This window comes from Oncorhynchus masou, chromosome 10, assembly GCF_036934945.1.
Source record: "Oncorhynchus masou masou isolate Uvic2021 chromosome 10, UVic_Omas_1.1, whole genome shotgun sequence".
Taxonomy (NCBI): domain Eukaryota; kingdom Metazoa; phylum Chordata; class Actinopteri; order Salmoniformes; family Salmonidae; genus Oncorhynchus; species Oncorhynchus masou.
In genome coordinates this window covers 5,426,813-5,442,105 of record NC_088221.1, presented here as the reverse complement: position 1 = coordinate 5,442,105, position 15,293 = coordinate 5,426,813, and the positions used below count along the sequence as shown (strand labels likewise).

Genomic DNA, 15,293 nt, shown 5'->3' with positions numbered 1-15,293 from the left:
AGCCCCCCCAAATCACTTGTTTTCATGTGGAAAATAGACAATTGAATTGTTAGCCTTCTCCATGTCTACCTCTGATTCCGCGTACATTCCTAGTTCTCTCTTATTACCTCTTTGTCTCATAGGGTTAGCAGTTGACATTTGATATGCAGGGGTTTAGTTGTGGCAGGGATTCAGACTTTCCCAGGTTGGAGAACCCACAATCTGCTGAGTTTAAAACCTTCATGTTTCCAGCTCCTACCGAGAACTCCCATGCTGCCACCAGCCCAGCAGCCAGTTGTGAACGAATCGACTTAATGCAGGTTAGAGCTAAACAAGTTAGCTAAAAGTCAGTTTTCAATCAAGAAGCACATTATGACATTTACCATTCCCTTACCATGGATTGTAAATATGTTACGTTTGTCTTTTATTGTTACAAGCAAGCAAGGCTTTGATATTTGGCAAAAAATAAATAAACATATGGTACCACTTAAAGGAAGCAATAATGCTTCGGTTTTCATCTGCAAAGTGATAGCTTTTTAGCCTTTGGGCCAGTCATGTTGCTGTATATGAGATGGCCCACATGGCCTCATGGACTTGTTTCCCGGGGCCATGTTTGCAGCTTATGTAAAATATATGTAACCACAGATATGAGCCGTGCCTCTTGGGCTTCATAGAAAGCCTTTATAGATACCAGTGCACCTTCATTACTTTGGATAGCCCGAGGATACGCATGCCTTGGTCCATCCCTGAACATATTACAGGATAGGAAAGGGACTGATTGCCGGCTTACAGAAAAATTGGGCCATTGTCTACTGTGACTGGTATAGAATAACCAATCTACTGTCTGTCCTATCTTCTGTCAGTTTGTCCCTCCATTGGGTTTTCCTATGTCTATTCTTCTGTCTTTACTTCTGTCTGTCCATCCATCCATCCACTACAGCAGGTTTCCACAACTGTGAATTTGGCCCGCAGGTGATTTTATTTGGCCCCCTAAATTTTCTGGGCAAAAGAAAAATTAGCTTTTTTTGGGGGGTGAAACCTATAATCTCTTATTGATGTCACTTGTTAGATCCACTTAAATCAGTGTAGATGAAGGGGAGGAGACAGGTTAAACAAGGATTTTTAAGCCTGGAAACAATTGAGACATGGATTTTGAATGTGTGCCATTCCGAGGGTGAATGCGCAAGACAAAGTATTTAAGTGCCTTTGAAAGGGTATGGTAGTAGCTGCCAGGTACACCGGTTTGTGTCAAGAACTGCAACGCTACTCGGGTTTTCACGCTCAACAGATTCCTGTGTGTATCAAGAATGGTGCATCACCCAAAGAACATCCAGCTAACTTGACACAACTATGGGAAGCATTTGAATCAAAATGGGCGAGCATTCCTGTCCCAGTGCCCAGCTGTAGAATGCTTTCGACACCTTGTAGAGTCCATGCCCCGAACAAATTGAAGCTGTTCTGAGGACTAAGCGGTGGTGCAGCTCAGTATTAGGAAGTTGTTTCTAATGTTTGTATACTTATTATATGTGATTGAATACAAATTCAAACAAGGTTTGAAATTATTTTGTTTTAGTCTAATATTATATCTGTTTGGGCATCTTGCGGTCAATTTGCAGTCCACAAATTATTTGTAACTATTTTCCGTCCCCCTGACCATCCTCTCAAGAAAAAAATCAGCCCTCGGCTGATTCTAGTTGATAATCCCTGCACTATAGCCTCTCTGCCAAGCTATCCATCATCTTATGTTTATATTTCTCTGTCAATCAATTTATCCATCCATCCTTGTGTATTTTGCAGGGAGCTAAAGACGCAGCTAGAGAAGGAGGACACCAAGAGAGAGCTGCTAGGCACTGGGACCAGCCTGACAGAGTCCCACTGCCTCCGCTGCTTGCAGCCCTTCAAGTTCCTTGTCAACAGCAAGCGCCAGTGTCTGGACTGCCAGCTGTACGCTTGCAAAGCCTGCAGCCGCTACAACAAGAAGGAGCGCGGATGGGTATGCGACCCTTGCCACATGTCTAGGTGAGCTGGAGAAACATACTAATACTAACATCTCGGTATAACAACCTTCACGCTAAAATATGCTGACATGCTCGGGCCTGAAGCCTCTACAACAAAAAGTATGTCAGCTGGGTGTGCGACTCCTGCCATATGACCAGGTGAACTGAACAAACATGCTAAGGTTAGGACATTAGCACAACAACTGTAATGCTAATATATAGTGCCTTCAGAAAGTATCCACATTCCTTGACTTTTTACACATGTTGTTGTGTTAGTCTGAATTTAAAATGGATTGTTTGTAGAATTTTCTTGAAATGAATTAAAAATGAAAAGCTGAAAATGAAAAGCACTTATTCCACCCCTTTGAAAATGGCAAACCTAAATAAGTTCAGGAGTTCAAATTTATTTAACAAGTCACATAATAATGTGTATGGACCAACTCTGTGTAATAGTGTTTACCATGATTTTTGAATAACTACCTCATCTTTGTGTCCCACATACACAACTATATGTAAGGTCCCAGTGAATTTTGAACACAGATTCAACTACAAAGACCAGGGAGATTTTCCAATTCCTCGCAAAGAGGGGCACCTATTGGTAAGATGGGTGAAAATAAAAAAGCAGACATGAAATATCCCTTTGAGCATGGTGAGGTTATTAATTACACATTGGATGGCGTATCAATACACCCAGTCACTACAAAGATTCAGACGTCCTTCCTAACTCAGAGGAAGGAAACCACTCAGGGATTTCATCATGAGGCCAATGGTGACTTTAAAACAGTTACGGAGTTGAATAGCTGTGAAGGGAGAAAACTGATGATGGATCAACAACATTGTGGTTACTCCCCAAAACTAACCTAAATGACAGTGTGAAAAAAAGGAAGCCTGTACAGAATAAAAAATATTCCAAAACATGCATCCTGTTTGCAATAAGGCACTAAAGTAAAAACATCATGCTTGTGGCAAATCCAACACAACAGATCAATGAGTACCACACTTCATAATTTCAAGCATGGTGGTGACTGCACCATGTTATACAGTTGAAGTTGGAAGTCTACAAACACCTTAGCCAAATACATATAAAATCAGTTTTTCACAATTCCTGACATTTAATCCAAGTAACAATTCCCTGTCTTAGGTCAGTTAGGATCACCACTTTATTTTAAGACTGAAATGTCAGAATAATAGGAGAGAATGATTTATTTCAGCTTGTATTTCTTTCATCACTTTCCCAGTGGGTCACACGTTTACATACATTCAATTAGTATTTGGTAGCATTGCCTTTATATTGTTTAACTTGGGCCAAGCCTTTTGTGTAGCCTTCCACAAGCTTCCCACAATAAGTTGGGTGAATTTTGGCCCATTCCTCCTGACAGAGCTGGTGTAACTGAGTCACGTTTATAGGCCTCCTTGCTCGCACACATCAATATATCCACGTAACTTTACTTCTCATGAAGCCATCTATTTTTTGTGAAGTGCACCAGTACCTCCTGCAGCAAAGCACCCTCACAACATGATGCTGCCACCCCCGTGCTTCACGGGTTTGGATGGTGTTCTTCGGATTGCAAGCCTGCCCCTTTTTCCTCCAAATATAACGATGGTAATTATGGCCAAACAGTTCTATTTTTGTTTCATCAGACTAGAGGACATTTCTCCAAAAAGTATGATCTTTGTCCCCATGTGCAGTTGCAAACCGTAGTCTGGCTTTTTTATGGCTTCTTTCTTGCTGAGCGGCCTTCCAGGTTATGTCGATATAGGACTCGTTTTACTGTGGATATAGATACTTTTGTACCTGTTTCCTCCAGCATCTTCACAAGGTCCTTTGCTGTTGGTCTGGGATTGATTTGCACTTTTCGCACCAATGTATGTTCATCTTTAGGAGACAGAACGCGTCTCCTTCCTGACATGTTGTTTATACTTGCGTACTATTGTTTGTACATATGACCGTGGTACCTACAGGCATTTGGAAATTGCTACCAAGGATGAACCAGACCTGTGGAGGTCTACAATTTTAAGCTAGTTTTAATGACTACAACCTGAGTGTATGTAAACTTCTGACTTCAACTCTATGTATGCTTGAAATTTGCAAGGACTAAACAAAATTAAAGATATCAACAGAACAGAGCTAAGCACAGGCAAATTCCTAAAGGAAAATCTGGTTCAGTCTACTTGCCAACAGACACTACTGATATTTGTTCCCATAGTAATTTGCTTTGGATCCATAACTAAATCAACATCTGCATTTTGAAAGAGTATTTGTATCATTATTTTATTAATGAAAGCATAATGGTGCTGATGAAGAAATACAGTACTGTACAGTATATGCTGTTATATTTGGATTATAAAGCATTTTGAAAATATAAGCCACCTGCATTTGTTTATTAGGCTACTGTGCAGTCTGACAAGTAAACATGGGAAAGTGCCTAATACCTTTCATAAGGGAGAGCAGGCCATGTCCAGACTTTCGTGGTGACCTCAAGCACCTTCAATAATGGCTGTACTAGAGAATGTGGGCACGTGGGAGACCGGGGTTCAATTCCCTGACTGGGAGTAAGGAGTAGGCTGTCCTTATAAATAAGAATTTGTTCTTAACCTCTTTAGAGGTTAACCTCTAATTCCATATGTGTTATTTCATAGTTGTGATGTCTTCACTATTAGTCTACAATAGAAAATAGAAAAATAAATAAAAATCCTCGAATGAGTAGGTGTGTCCACACTTTTGATTGGTACTTGCGTAATTAATTTGATTAATATTTTGGTGTTTCTATTCTAAGAAAAAATTGGAATGGTTTCCGTTAGGATGGCACTGAAAATATGGCGTTGTACAACGTGATGGTCGGCAGTACAATACTGGGCTATTTAGCTAAAGAATCCCCATGTCTTGCAGGCAGGGCACGCGGGAGACCGGGCTTCAATTCCCAGATGGGGAGGAAGGAATAGGTTGTCCTTGAAAATAAGAATTTGTTCTTAACTGACTTGCCTTGTTAAATAAAGGTTACACTAAGAGCATAACATTTCTGCACCCAATTTTTTAAATTCTAGTCTAACCAACCTTATTCACCCAAACAGTGATTAAGTGAAAATAAAAATATCATTGATTTCTCAAGACCAGTCCCCATGCTTGTTTCAGAGCAGAGCGAAACAGTGCTAAAATAGATTTAGGCTATTGCTTCAAATCCTATACTGTGTGTGATCCAAGTACTGAAATGCTTACCCTACTCACTTGGGAGAGTGGGGTAAGTTCAGCCTAAGGGTTTGTTGAGACACCCCTTGTTTCTAGGAAACTATACACAAAATTAATAATGTGAACAAATATTTAGGAAGAGGTCATAATTTCATGCATTCTGTGAAGGAAAAAAATCACATGGGAAAAAGTGGTAAACAAGTTAGGTCCACAAAACTGATTTCCACCATCAAATGAATTATTTGGGGTACAGGTTTCATGATTCTTGTATGTAAACCAAAGTAAATACTGTAGTTTTGTAAACTGTTCTATACATCAGTTGGTGTATCTATAAGATTCAATATGAAGTCCTAAACATAACATGAAAGTGCATCTTTGTAGCTTGTTAGGCTAAAATAGTAAAAAAGCTTTGCTGTGGGGCAAGTTGAGCCAATGCTTGAGACAATGGAAAGTTGAGCAAATCGAAGTGTTTTCTTCCCAGGTTTAAATGCAAGGCATTATCACTGGGATACGAGGTAACACCATGGCCTGGCCTATGTTAAAAGTGTTAAAACAGTAGAAGTGTTTGTTAGGTGTTAAGCCTATGATAAGTTTTATACCTGTGTTAAAAGATGCTTAAAAGACAATGTGATTCTGATTGTGTTCAATTGTGTTTGGGAAATAAAGATAGACATGGGTTTTAAAAAGGTTGTGGTAATATTTGATTCAGTATATACATTTGTAGGCGTGCTCAACTTAGCCCATACCCAGGATAAGGTATGTTTTAAAAACTATTAATGGAGATATCTTTGTTAGAAAGGATACTATATTTCCCTTGACATAGTGATGCGTTAATGTACAACAACAAAAAAGGCTCAACATATACCAAGAACATACTCCTAGAATAGCTGCTTCAGATTTAAACCTTGGAGCCATACAGTAACTTACAGTCTTTATCTATTAAATCTGTCAATGTCTGTCCCTGCTCTGTCCATCCATCTGTCTGTATAGCCAGTCATTATTGAAGTCTCTCTCTCTCTCTCTCTCTCTCTCTCTCTCTCTCTCTCTCTCTCTCTCTCTCTCTCTCTCTCTCTCTCTCTCCAGGGTCCTCAAGATCGGCACTTTGGAGTGGTACCATGAGAATGTGCGCTCCCGTTTCAAGCGCTTTGGCAGTGCCAAGGTGATGCGCTCGCTCTACAAGAGGTTGAGTGGCGATCTCAGCGCCTCCCAGAGTGACCTGAGAGGTGGGTACTATGGGTTCCATGCCCACACCTGAACAAGCCCTTAGGAGACCCCATCACCCCTGTATAAACTCTAATGAAACCCCGTAGCACACGGCAGCAGTGCTATAGAGCCCACTAGGTACAGTAGGGAGTTTATTGTTGCTCAAGATCTGCTGAAGCTTATTGTTCTAAATACACAATACATGAAAAGCGTTATACAGTGGCTGGATGTTAATAACCTCTTGTCATGGTGGATGGAATGTATTTACTGTAGGCTGCATCTATGGTATAGAAAATATCACCCAAAATGATTACAATGTCAGGCCATGTCAGTGTTGTGGTGTATCCATCACCATGTTAACTCTGGAATCGGAAATGATTTCAATCACTGGTCGTCATTTTTTGTAAACACAACTCATAAAATTATGGTGTTTATAACAGCCTATGCAGGCATTTTAAATGTCACCAAAGCACATTTTAAACCAATTCCCTTCTCAACTTACCATTTACACTCTATAAATCCAACATTTGCATGATATCTAACACGGAAGCTTTTGTAATCTGTTAAAGTAACATTTTACCCATCTTTGCATAGTGCTTTTCGGGTGTGTGGAGGATTTACATGCAAACTTGACTGGAGTGATACACATGACTAATTTGTCCCACTCTGTGAATTCTGAATCATAGGAAATAAGTTTTTCTTTCTGTCTCTCTTTTCGGTCAGTAAGCCCTTCTCAGGGAGCTGCCTGCCAAATAGGACAGAGGGACTTAATTTTTCCATCTTTTCTGTTTTTCTGGCTTCCTACAACTGTGTGTGGAGCCGTGTTAAGAGTACTGGAGCACAAAGGCCTGGATTCAGTCTAAATGTCATGCCATTTTATCCTCCACTGACCAACAGTGTTAGAGAAACGTTGCCTCAGTTGGTCCCTATATGACTCGGTCAGTTCCGGACGTTGCCTACGTTACCAGACTTATTGACATAGCAATGAAACGCTTTGTGTATGTTTGTCTGACATGTTTAAAGTTTAACGCAGTGACGATTGGGTTTAATCAAAGCAAAACTGACATGTTATTTGCCTGATGTTAACTATACAATGGAGCTTACCTGCTAGCAACACCCGAGGCATCTTTAAAACGATGAGACCTATGATGTATTGGCCCTGACGAGTTTGTGACATTGCTTAAAGGAAAAGGAAATCATGCAAATATGAATTATAGGGAAAAGAGTTAAGTCACTATGGAGGATTGTGGGTAGGATGAGGAGGGAGCTGGTTGGCTGGGTCCAGCAGTCCGTGTGATTGCATGATCACGTCTTGCTCTGTGTCTGAAATGTCATATCTTTGGTTGATCCAATCCTGCAGGGTTCAATTGGCCAGATACAGGGCAAAAGAGAACAGACACCGGTTTTGCTTTTTTGTTAAATTAGTAACACACATTTAGGCAAATGTACATGTACACATGTAAAGATACACAGAAACACCCACACCTACAAATACATATACAAACAGATGCATACACAGTCTATACAGAGTCCACACGCAAGCACATACCAATGTGAACATATTGCTTCACACACACATGCTGCATACGCCAGAACAGTGTGCATGTGCACAAACACACAATCCTTTCTGACAGTGGTCCATGAGGCCCCCAAAGCTCAGAGGGTGTCATCCCCACACCACTGTCTTCTGGTGTACAGAGAGACTATTACAAAAACGTATGTTGAGACTTTCCAATTGAGGAGCAAAACTACATAAGGTTTCTTAACACATGCACAGTACAAGTCTCATTCTTCACATATGAGCATACATTGAAATTTAGCAGCTATAGCAACAGCGTATCTTTACATTTTATGTTATGTCATCAAGATTATCTCTGATTTAAAAGGACCTTCACTACTGATGACGTCAGGGGCCTTTCTTTTGAATTGTTTGATTTTACCTCAGATAGTTAGTCTTTCTCCCTCTGTCTCTCCCTCCCAGAGCCTCGTGAAGATGACACACACAGCATGCCCGAAAGCCACAGTAAGTAGAGCTCTGTGTCTCTGCACAATTATCAAGCACAATGGCTTTGTCCAGTGTCATTCCATAGACACTCTACCAAGAACGGCTTGTCTCATATTTTACCCTAAAACCTATTAGGTAATGTTTAAAGTGGATGTATTTTTATCGTTTAGATAAGGGCAGTCTGACAGACATAGATATTAACCAGCTAGCCAGAGCACAATTTGGTTATGGAAATCTGATTAAGGTCAAATATTAAATACAACTTCATTTACATTTATTTGATTGAAAAAGACAGCGGCTCTAGGCAGAGCCGTGGGCATTGTAGCTTGGCCACTTACCAAGCGCCCTTTGGGTTGGCTGGCACATAGTTAGCCTGTCACACCCCGACACATTGGCAATGGTGGAAAAATTACTCAATTGTCATACTTGAGTAAAAGTAAAGATACCTTAATAGAAAATCAATAAAAAAAATCAATAAAAAGTGAAAGTCACCCAGTAAAATACTACTTGAGTTTTAGTCTAAAAGTATTTGGTTTTAAATGTACTTAAGTATGAAAAGTAAATTGAACTGTTAAAATGTACTTAATTATCAAAAGTAAAATTATTTTTTATTGACAGATAGCCAGGGGGACGCGCCAACACTAAGACATCATTTACAAACGAAGCATTTGTTTTTAGTGAGTCCTCCAGATCAGAGGCAGTGGGGATGACCAGGGATGTTATCTTGATTAATGTGTGAATTGGATCATTTTCCTGTTGAAATGTAGCGAGAACTTTTGGGTGTCATGGAAAATGTAATGTACCGGTAGTAAAAAAGTAAAATATTTTCTTTAGGAATGAAGTGAAGTAAAAGTTAACATTGACAAGAATATACAGTTGAAGTCGGAAGTTTACATTACCTTAGCCAAATACATTTAAAAACAGTTTCACAAATCCTGACATTTAATCCAAGTAAACATTCCCTGTTTTAGGTGAGTTAGGATCACCACGTTATTTTAAGAATGTGAAATGTCAGAATAATAGTAGAGAGAAGGATTTATTTCAGCTTCTATTTATTTCATCACATTCCCAGTGGGTCAGAAGTGTACATACACTAAATTAGTATTTGGTAGCATTTCCTTTAAATGGTTAAACTTGGGTCAAAGGCTTTGTGTAGCCTTCCACAAGCTTCCCACAATAAGTTGGGTGCATTTTGGCCCATTCCTCCTGACAGAGCTGGTGTACCTGAGTCAGGTTTGTAGGCATCCTTGCTCGCACACGCTTTTTCAGTTCTGCCCACAAATTCTCTATGGGATTGAGATGGCCACTCCAATCGCTTGACTTTGTTGTCCTTAAGCCATTTTGCTACAACTTTGGAAGTATGCTTGGAGTCATTGTCCATTTGGAAGACCTACTTCTGACCAAGCTTTAACTTCCTAACTGATGTCTTGAGATGTTATTTCAATATATCCACATAATTTTCCAACCTCATGATGCCATCTATTTTGTGATGTGCACCAGCCCCTCCTTCAGCAAAGCACCCCACAACACAATGCTGCCACCCCCGTGCTTCACAGTTGGGATGGTCTTCTTCAGCTTGCAAGCCTGCCCCTTTTTCCTCCAAACATAACGATGGTCATTATGGCCAAACAGTTCTATTTTTGTTTCATCAGACCAGAGCACATTTCTCCAAAAAGTATGATATTTGTCCCCATGTGCAGTTGCAAACCATAGTCTGGCTTTTTATGGCTTTGGAGCAGTGGCTTCTTTCTTGCTGAGAGGCCTTTCGGGTTATGTCGATATAGGACTTGTTTTACTGTGGATATAGATACTTTTGTACCTGTTTCCTCCAGCATCTTCACAATGTCCTTCGCTGCTGTTCTGGGATTGATTTTCACTTTTCGCACCAAAGTACGTTCATCTCTAGGAGACAGAACGCGTCTCCTTTCTGAGCGGAATGACGGCTGCGTGGTCCCATGGTGTTTATACTTGCGTACTATTGTTTGTACAGATGACCGTGGTACCTTCAGGCGTTTGGAAATTGCTCCCAAATATGAACCAGACTTGTGGAGGTCTATTTTTATGAGGTCTTGGCTGATTTCTTTTAAGTTTCCCATGATGTCAAGCAAAGGGGCACTGAGTTTGAAGGTAGGCCTACATACATCCACATGTATGTTGACTCAAATGATGTCAATTAGCCTATCAGAAGCTTCTAAAGCCTTGACATCATTTTCTGGAATTTTCCAAGCTGTTTAAAAGGCAGTCAACTTAGTGTATGTTTACTTCTGACCCACTGGAATTGTGATATATGAATTATAAGTGAAATAATCTGTCTGTAAACAATTGTTGGAAAAATTACTTGTGTCATGCGCAAAGTAGACGTCCTAACCGACTTGCCAAAACTATAGTTTGTTAACAAGAAATTTGTGGAGTGGTTGAAAAACTAGTTTGAATGACTCCAACCTTAGTGTATGTAAACATCTGACTTCAACTGTAAGTAGTAAAGTACAGATACCCCAAAGAACTAGTAGTTTAAAATATTTTTACTGAAGTACTTTACACCACCGCACATTGGTATGCCAACAGAGGTATTCGAGTCCGGGAAGTTTTAGGTCAATTAGAGTGTTGTGGAATTTATTGGAGGGTAACTTGGTGTATTTTTTTGTGTGTGCACGTGCATGCGTGTGATAGCATGTGTGAGCATGTGCATGTGTGTTTTAAGCATCTACTGTGCCATTTGTTTGCTGCACAGCCATTACTTAATTTGCACGATCTTAACTCTTACTATCTTTCAGTTTTTAGTTGTTTATTTTTTTGCTGAGCAGAGCAGCTGCTCATCCTTAAATCTTCTCCCACTTAGCATCTATTTTTCCCTCGCTCTCTCTATTCCTCTCTCTCTCTCTCTCTCTCTCTTTTCCTCTCCCTGTCTCCTTGTGTCCTCTGATTCAATAAGCGTAGGATCCAGTAGAACAAAATGTTACTGAGCAAAGCAAGTCACTCATAAACACACTCATAAAAAGAGACTGAGAAACACATTGTGTGCTCACACTTTACCTACTTGTGCTGCTTTCGTGCTGGCAGACAGAAGCACCATATGATTTGCTCTCTGAAATGTGTTTCTTAAAAGTTCACTTAGCTCCTGCATTTCCATTACCTTATCTATTTAGAGAGCTATAAAAAGAAACAAACACCATACAGCTACAACATAGAAAAGAAAATGCTAATGCTAAATGAGTCTTTGCTAATATGATAATGTTGTTTTACGTACAGTAGCGCTGGACAATATGGGCAAAATTTCATATCCCTATATAGGTCATATCCGATAACGATACGTATCAAATCAACTTCCGGCACCGACAGAGATGGCCGCCTCGCTTCGCGTTCCTAGGAAACTATGCAGTATTTTGTTTTTTTACGTGTTATTTTTTACATTGGTATCCCAGGTAATCTTAGGTTTCATTACATACAGTCTGGAGGAACTTCTCAATATAAGAGCAACATCAACTCACCATCATTACGACCAGGAATATGACTTTCCCGAAGCGGATCCTGTGTTCTGCCTTCCACCCAGGACAATGGATCGGAGCCCACCCGGTGACCCAAAACAACAACGTCGTAAAAGGGGCAAACAAAGCGGTCTGCTGGTCAGGCTCCGGAGACGGGCACACTACGCACCACTCCCTAGCATACTACTCGCCAATGTCCAGTCTCTTGACAACAAGGTTGATGAAATCCAAGCAAGGGTAGCATTCCAGAGGGACATCAGGGACTGTAACGTTCTTTGCTTCACGGAAACATGGCTCACTCGAGAGACTCTATCGGAGTCGGTGCAGCCAGCTGGTTTCTTCACGCATTGCACCGACAGAAACAGTCAATCACGGATTACAAAAAGAAAACCAACCCTGTCATGGACCAGGATATCTTGCTCCCAGACAGACTAAATAACTTTTTTGCTCGCTTTGAGGCCAATACAGTGCCACTGACACGGACCACTATCAAGGACCATATCACCTCCACCCTACCTGACACCCTAGAACCACTCCAATTTGCTTACCACCCCAATAGATCCACAGACGATGCAATCGCAACCACACTGCACACTGCCCTAACCCATCTGGACAAGAGGAATACCTATGTGAGAATGCTGTTCATCGACTACAGCTCAGCATTTAACACCATAGTACCCTCCAAACTTGTCATCAAGCTCGAGACACTGGGTCTCGACTCCGCCCTGTGCAACTGGGTACTGGACTTCCTGACGGGCCGCCCCCAGGTGGTGAGGGTAGGTAACAACATCTCCACCCCGCTGATCCTCAACACTGGGGCCCCACAAGGGTGCGTTCTGAGCCCTCTCCTGTACTCCCTGTTCACCCACGACTGCGTGGCCATGCACGCCTCCAACTCAATCATCATGTTTGCGGACGACACTACAGTCGTAGGCTTGATTACCAACAACGACGAGACGACCTACAAGGTGGAGGTAAGGGCCCTCGGAGTGTGGTGTCAGGAAAATAACCATACACTCAACATCAACAAAACAAAGGAGATGATTGTGGACTTCAGGAAACAGCAGACGGAGCACCCCCATATCCACATCGACGAGACAGTAGTGGAGAGGGTTTTGAGTTCCTCGGCGTACACATCACGGACAAACTGAATTGGTCCACCCACACAGACACCATATGGTGTGCTGCGGGCAAAAGCCTCTTGCAACGTCTGAGTCAGGGGTTTGTTTAGTGCACTCGACTGTACTGTTTCACATGATTCTTGCGTAGTCAATGTCTCGCAAAGAAGAGCTCCTATTGGTAAAAAAAGCAGACATTGAATATCCCTTTGAGTATGATGAAGTTATTAATTACACTTTGGATGGTGTATCAATACACCCAGTCACTACAAAGATATAGGCATCCTTCCTAACAGCTGCTGGAGAGGATTGAAACCGCAAAAAAATCTATATTTAATCAATTTTGAATTGAGGATCTATCAACAAAATGTGGAATAAGTCAAGGGTATGAATACTTTCTGAAGGCACTGTACGTTAGGGCTGGGCAATATGAAGATGTATATTGTGTGATGATAGAATAATGTCTATAGTTTTAGATTATGCTCTATCGTTTATTTTGTTGTGTCGCAAATCACACTACGGCAATATTTTTCGTCAATTGGAAGACGCTTTGCTTTCTTCCACACCTCCCGTGTAGAAGGAAATTTTCAACACAAACAAACAATGACGAGAGTGACAGAGCATGGAGACACGGAGCTCGTACCTAAAAGAGGGGCTACTTCGGTCGCACAGACGTGATTTAGGCATAAAAAGTCTGACACCGACCAGAAACAGTCCTCTGCAAAATATGCCGCAGGCCGGTCCCGACAACAGGCTCAAACATCAAATCATATCAAATTTTATTTGTCACATACACATGGTTTGCAGATGTTAATGCGAGTGTAGCGAAATGCTTGTGCTTCTAGTTCCGACAATGCAGTAATAACCAACAAGTAATCTAGCTAACAATTCCAAAACTACTACCTTATAGACACAAGTGTAAGGGGATAAAGAATATGTACATAAAGATATATGAATGAGTGATGGTACAGAGCGGCATAGGCAAGATACAGTAGATGGTATCGAGTACAGTATATACATATGAGATGAGTATGTAAACAAAGAGGCATATTTAAAAGTGGCTAGTGATACATGTATTACATAAAGATGCAGTAGATGATATAGAGTACAGTATATATGTATACATATGAGATGAATAGTGTAGGGTATGTAAACATTATATTAGGTAGCATTGTTTAATGTGGCTCGTGATATATTTTACATCATTTCCCATCAATTCCCATTATTAAAGTCACTAACCTCTTTTACCACGAAAACCTCCCTGGTCTTTGTGGTTGAATCTGTGTTTGAAATTACCTGCTCAGTTAAGGGACCGTACAGATAATTGTATGTGTGGGGTATAGAGATGGGGTAGTCATTTAAAAATAATGTTAAACACTATTAATGCACACGGAGTGAGTCCATGCCACTTATTATGTGACTTGTTAAGCAAATTCTTTATTCATGAACTTATTCATGCTTGCAATAACAAAGGGATTGAATACTTATTGGCTCAAAAAACATAATTCCACTTTGACATTATGGGGTATTGTGTGTAGGCTAGTGACACCAAATCTAAATGTAATTAACATTAAATTCAGGCTGTAACACAACAAATTGTGGAATAGTGAATTCTTTCTGAAGGCACTTTATTATGTAATGTGTGTATGCATCTACCTAATGTATTTAAACGTGCACTGTTTTGCCCCGTACAGTTGCTTTTTGAGAGATAATTGAAGTCTTATGGAATTGAATAAAAAAATAAAAATGTAACTCACACGAGACACTTCTCCCTCCTCATCAGATCTCTATGATGAGAACAACATGGACACCGTGGCAGATGGACGACACTACAGAATGGTATTGCCCACTCTCAATTCCTGACTTCTTGAATTACAGTCTTACCTTTTTCACACTACCGAGCCAAGCCAAACTATACTGGGCTGGCCTGGGTTCACATACACCAAAGTTGCTGGAAACTGTTCGCGAAAGGACAATGTAAGAGAACATATCAGAGCCAGCACAGTATGGTTCGGGTTGGCCCTATAGTGTTAATCAGTCAATTGTGTCCTTGACTGTTTATGTTGGTGGGTAGAAGACATCCCTCTATGGCAGTGTTTCTTAGCTTGGGTCCTCGGGTGTGCCTGAGTGTTGCACATTTTTATTCCAGCCCTGCAATTCAACTTACAAAGGGTCTTGAGGAATAGTGGAATAGTTGAGTCGGTTGTGCTTGTGCTGGGCTAGAACACACATGTGCAACCTTACCCTATGAGCAATTATGGGAAACGTTTATTTGTGTTATACTGTACGTTCCATATCCATAAAACAAACACAAAATGA

At 40.7% G+C, this 15,293-nt stretch overlaps 1 protein-coding gene across 1 annotated transcript in view; it reads left to right on the top strand.

The window, feature by feature from the left end:
* The window catches only part of LOC135547074 (melanophilin-like), a 120,319-nt gene that overhangs the window by 48,079 nt on the left and 56,947 nt on the right, over positions 1–15,293 (top strand). The window contains exons 3-6 of the mRNA XM_064975708.1: positions 1,777–1,998; positions 6,247–6,386; positions 8,348–8,389; positions 14,758–14,813. Coding sequence (XP_064831780.1) covers positions 1,777–1,998; positions 6,247–6,386; positions 8,348–8,389; positions 14,758–14,813 — 460 coding nt within the window. The remainder of the gene's footprint in view (positions 1–1,776; positions 1,999–6,246; positions 6,387–8,347; positions 8,390–14,757; positions 14,814–15,293) is intronic.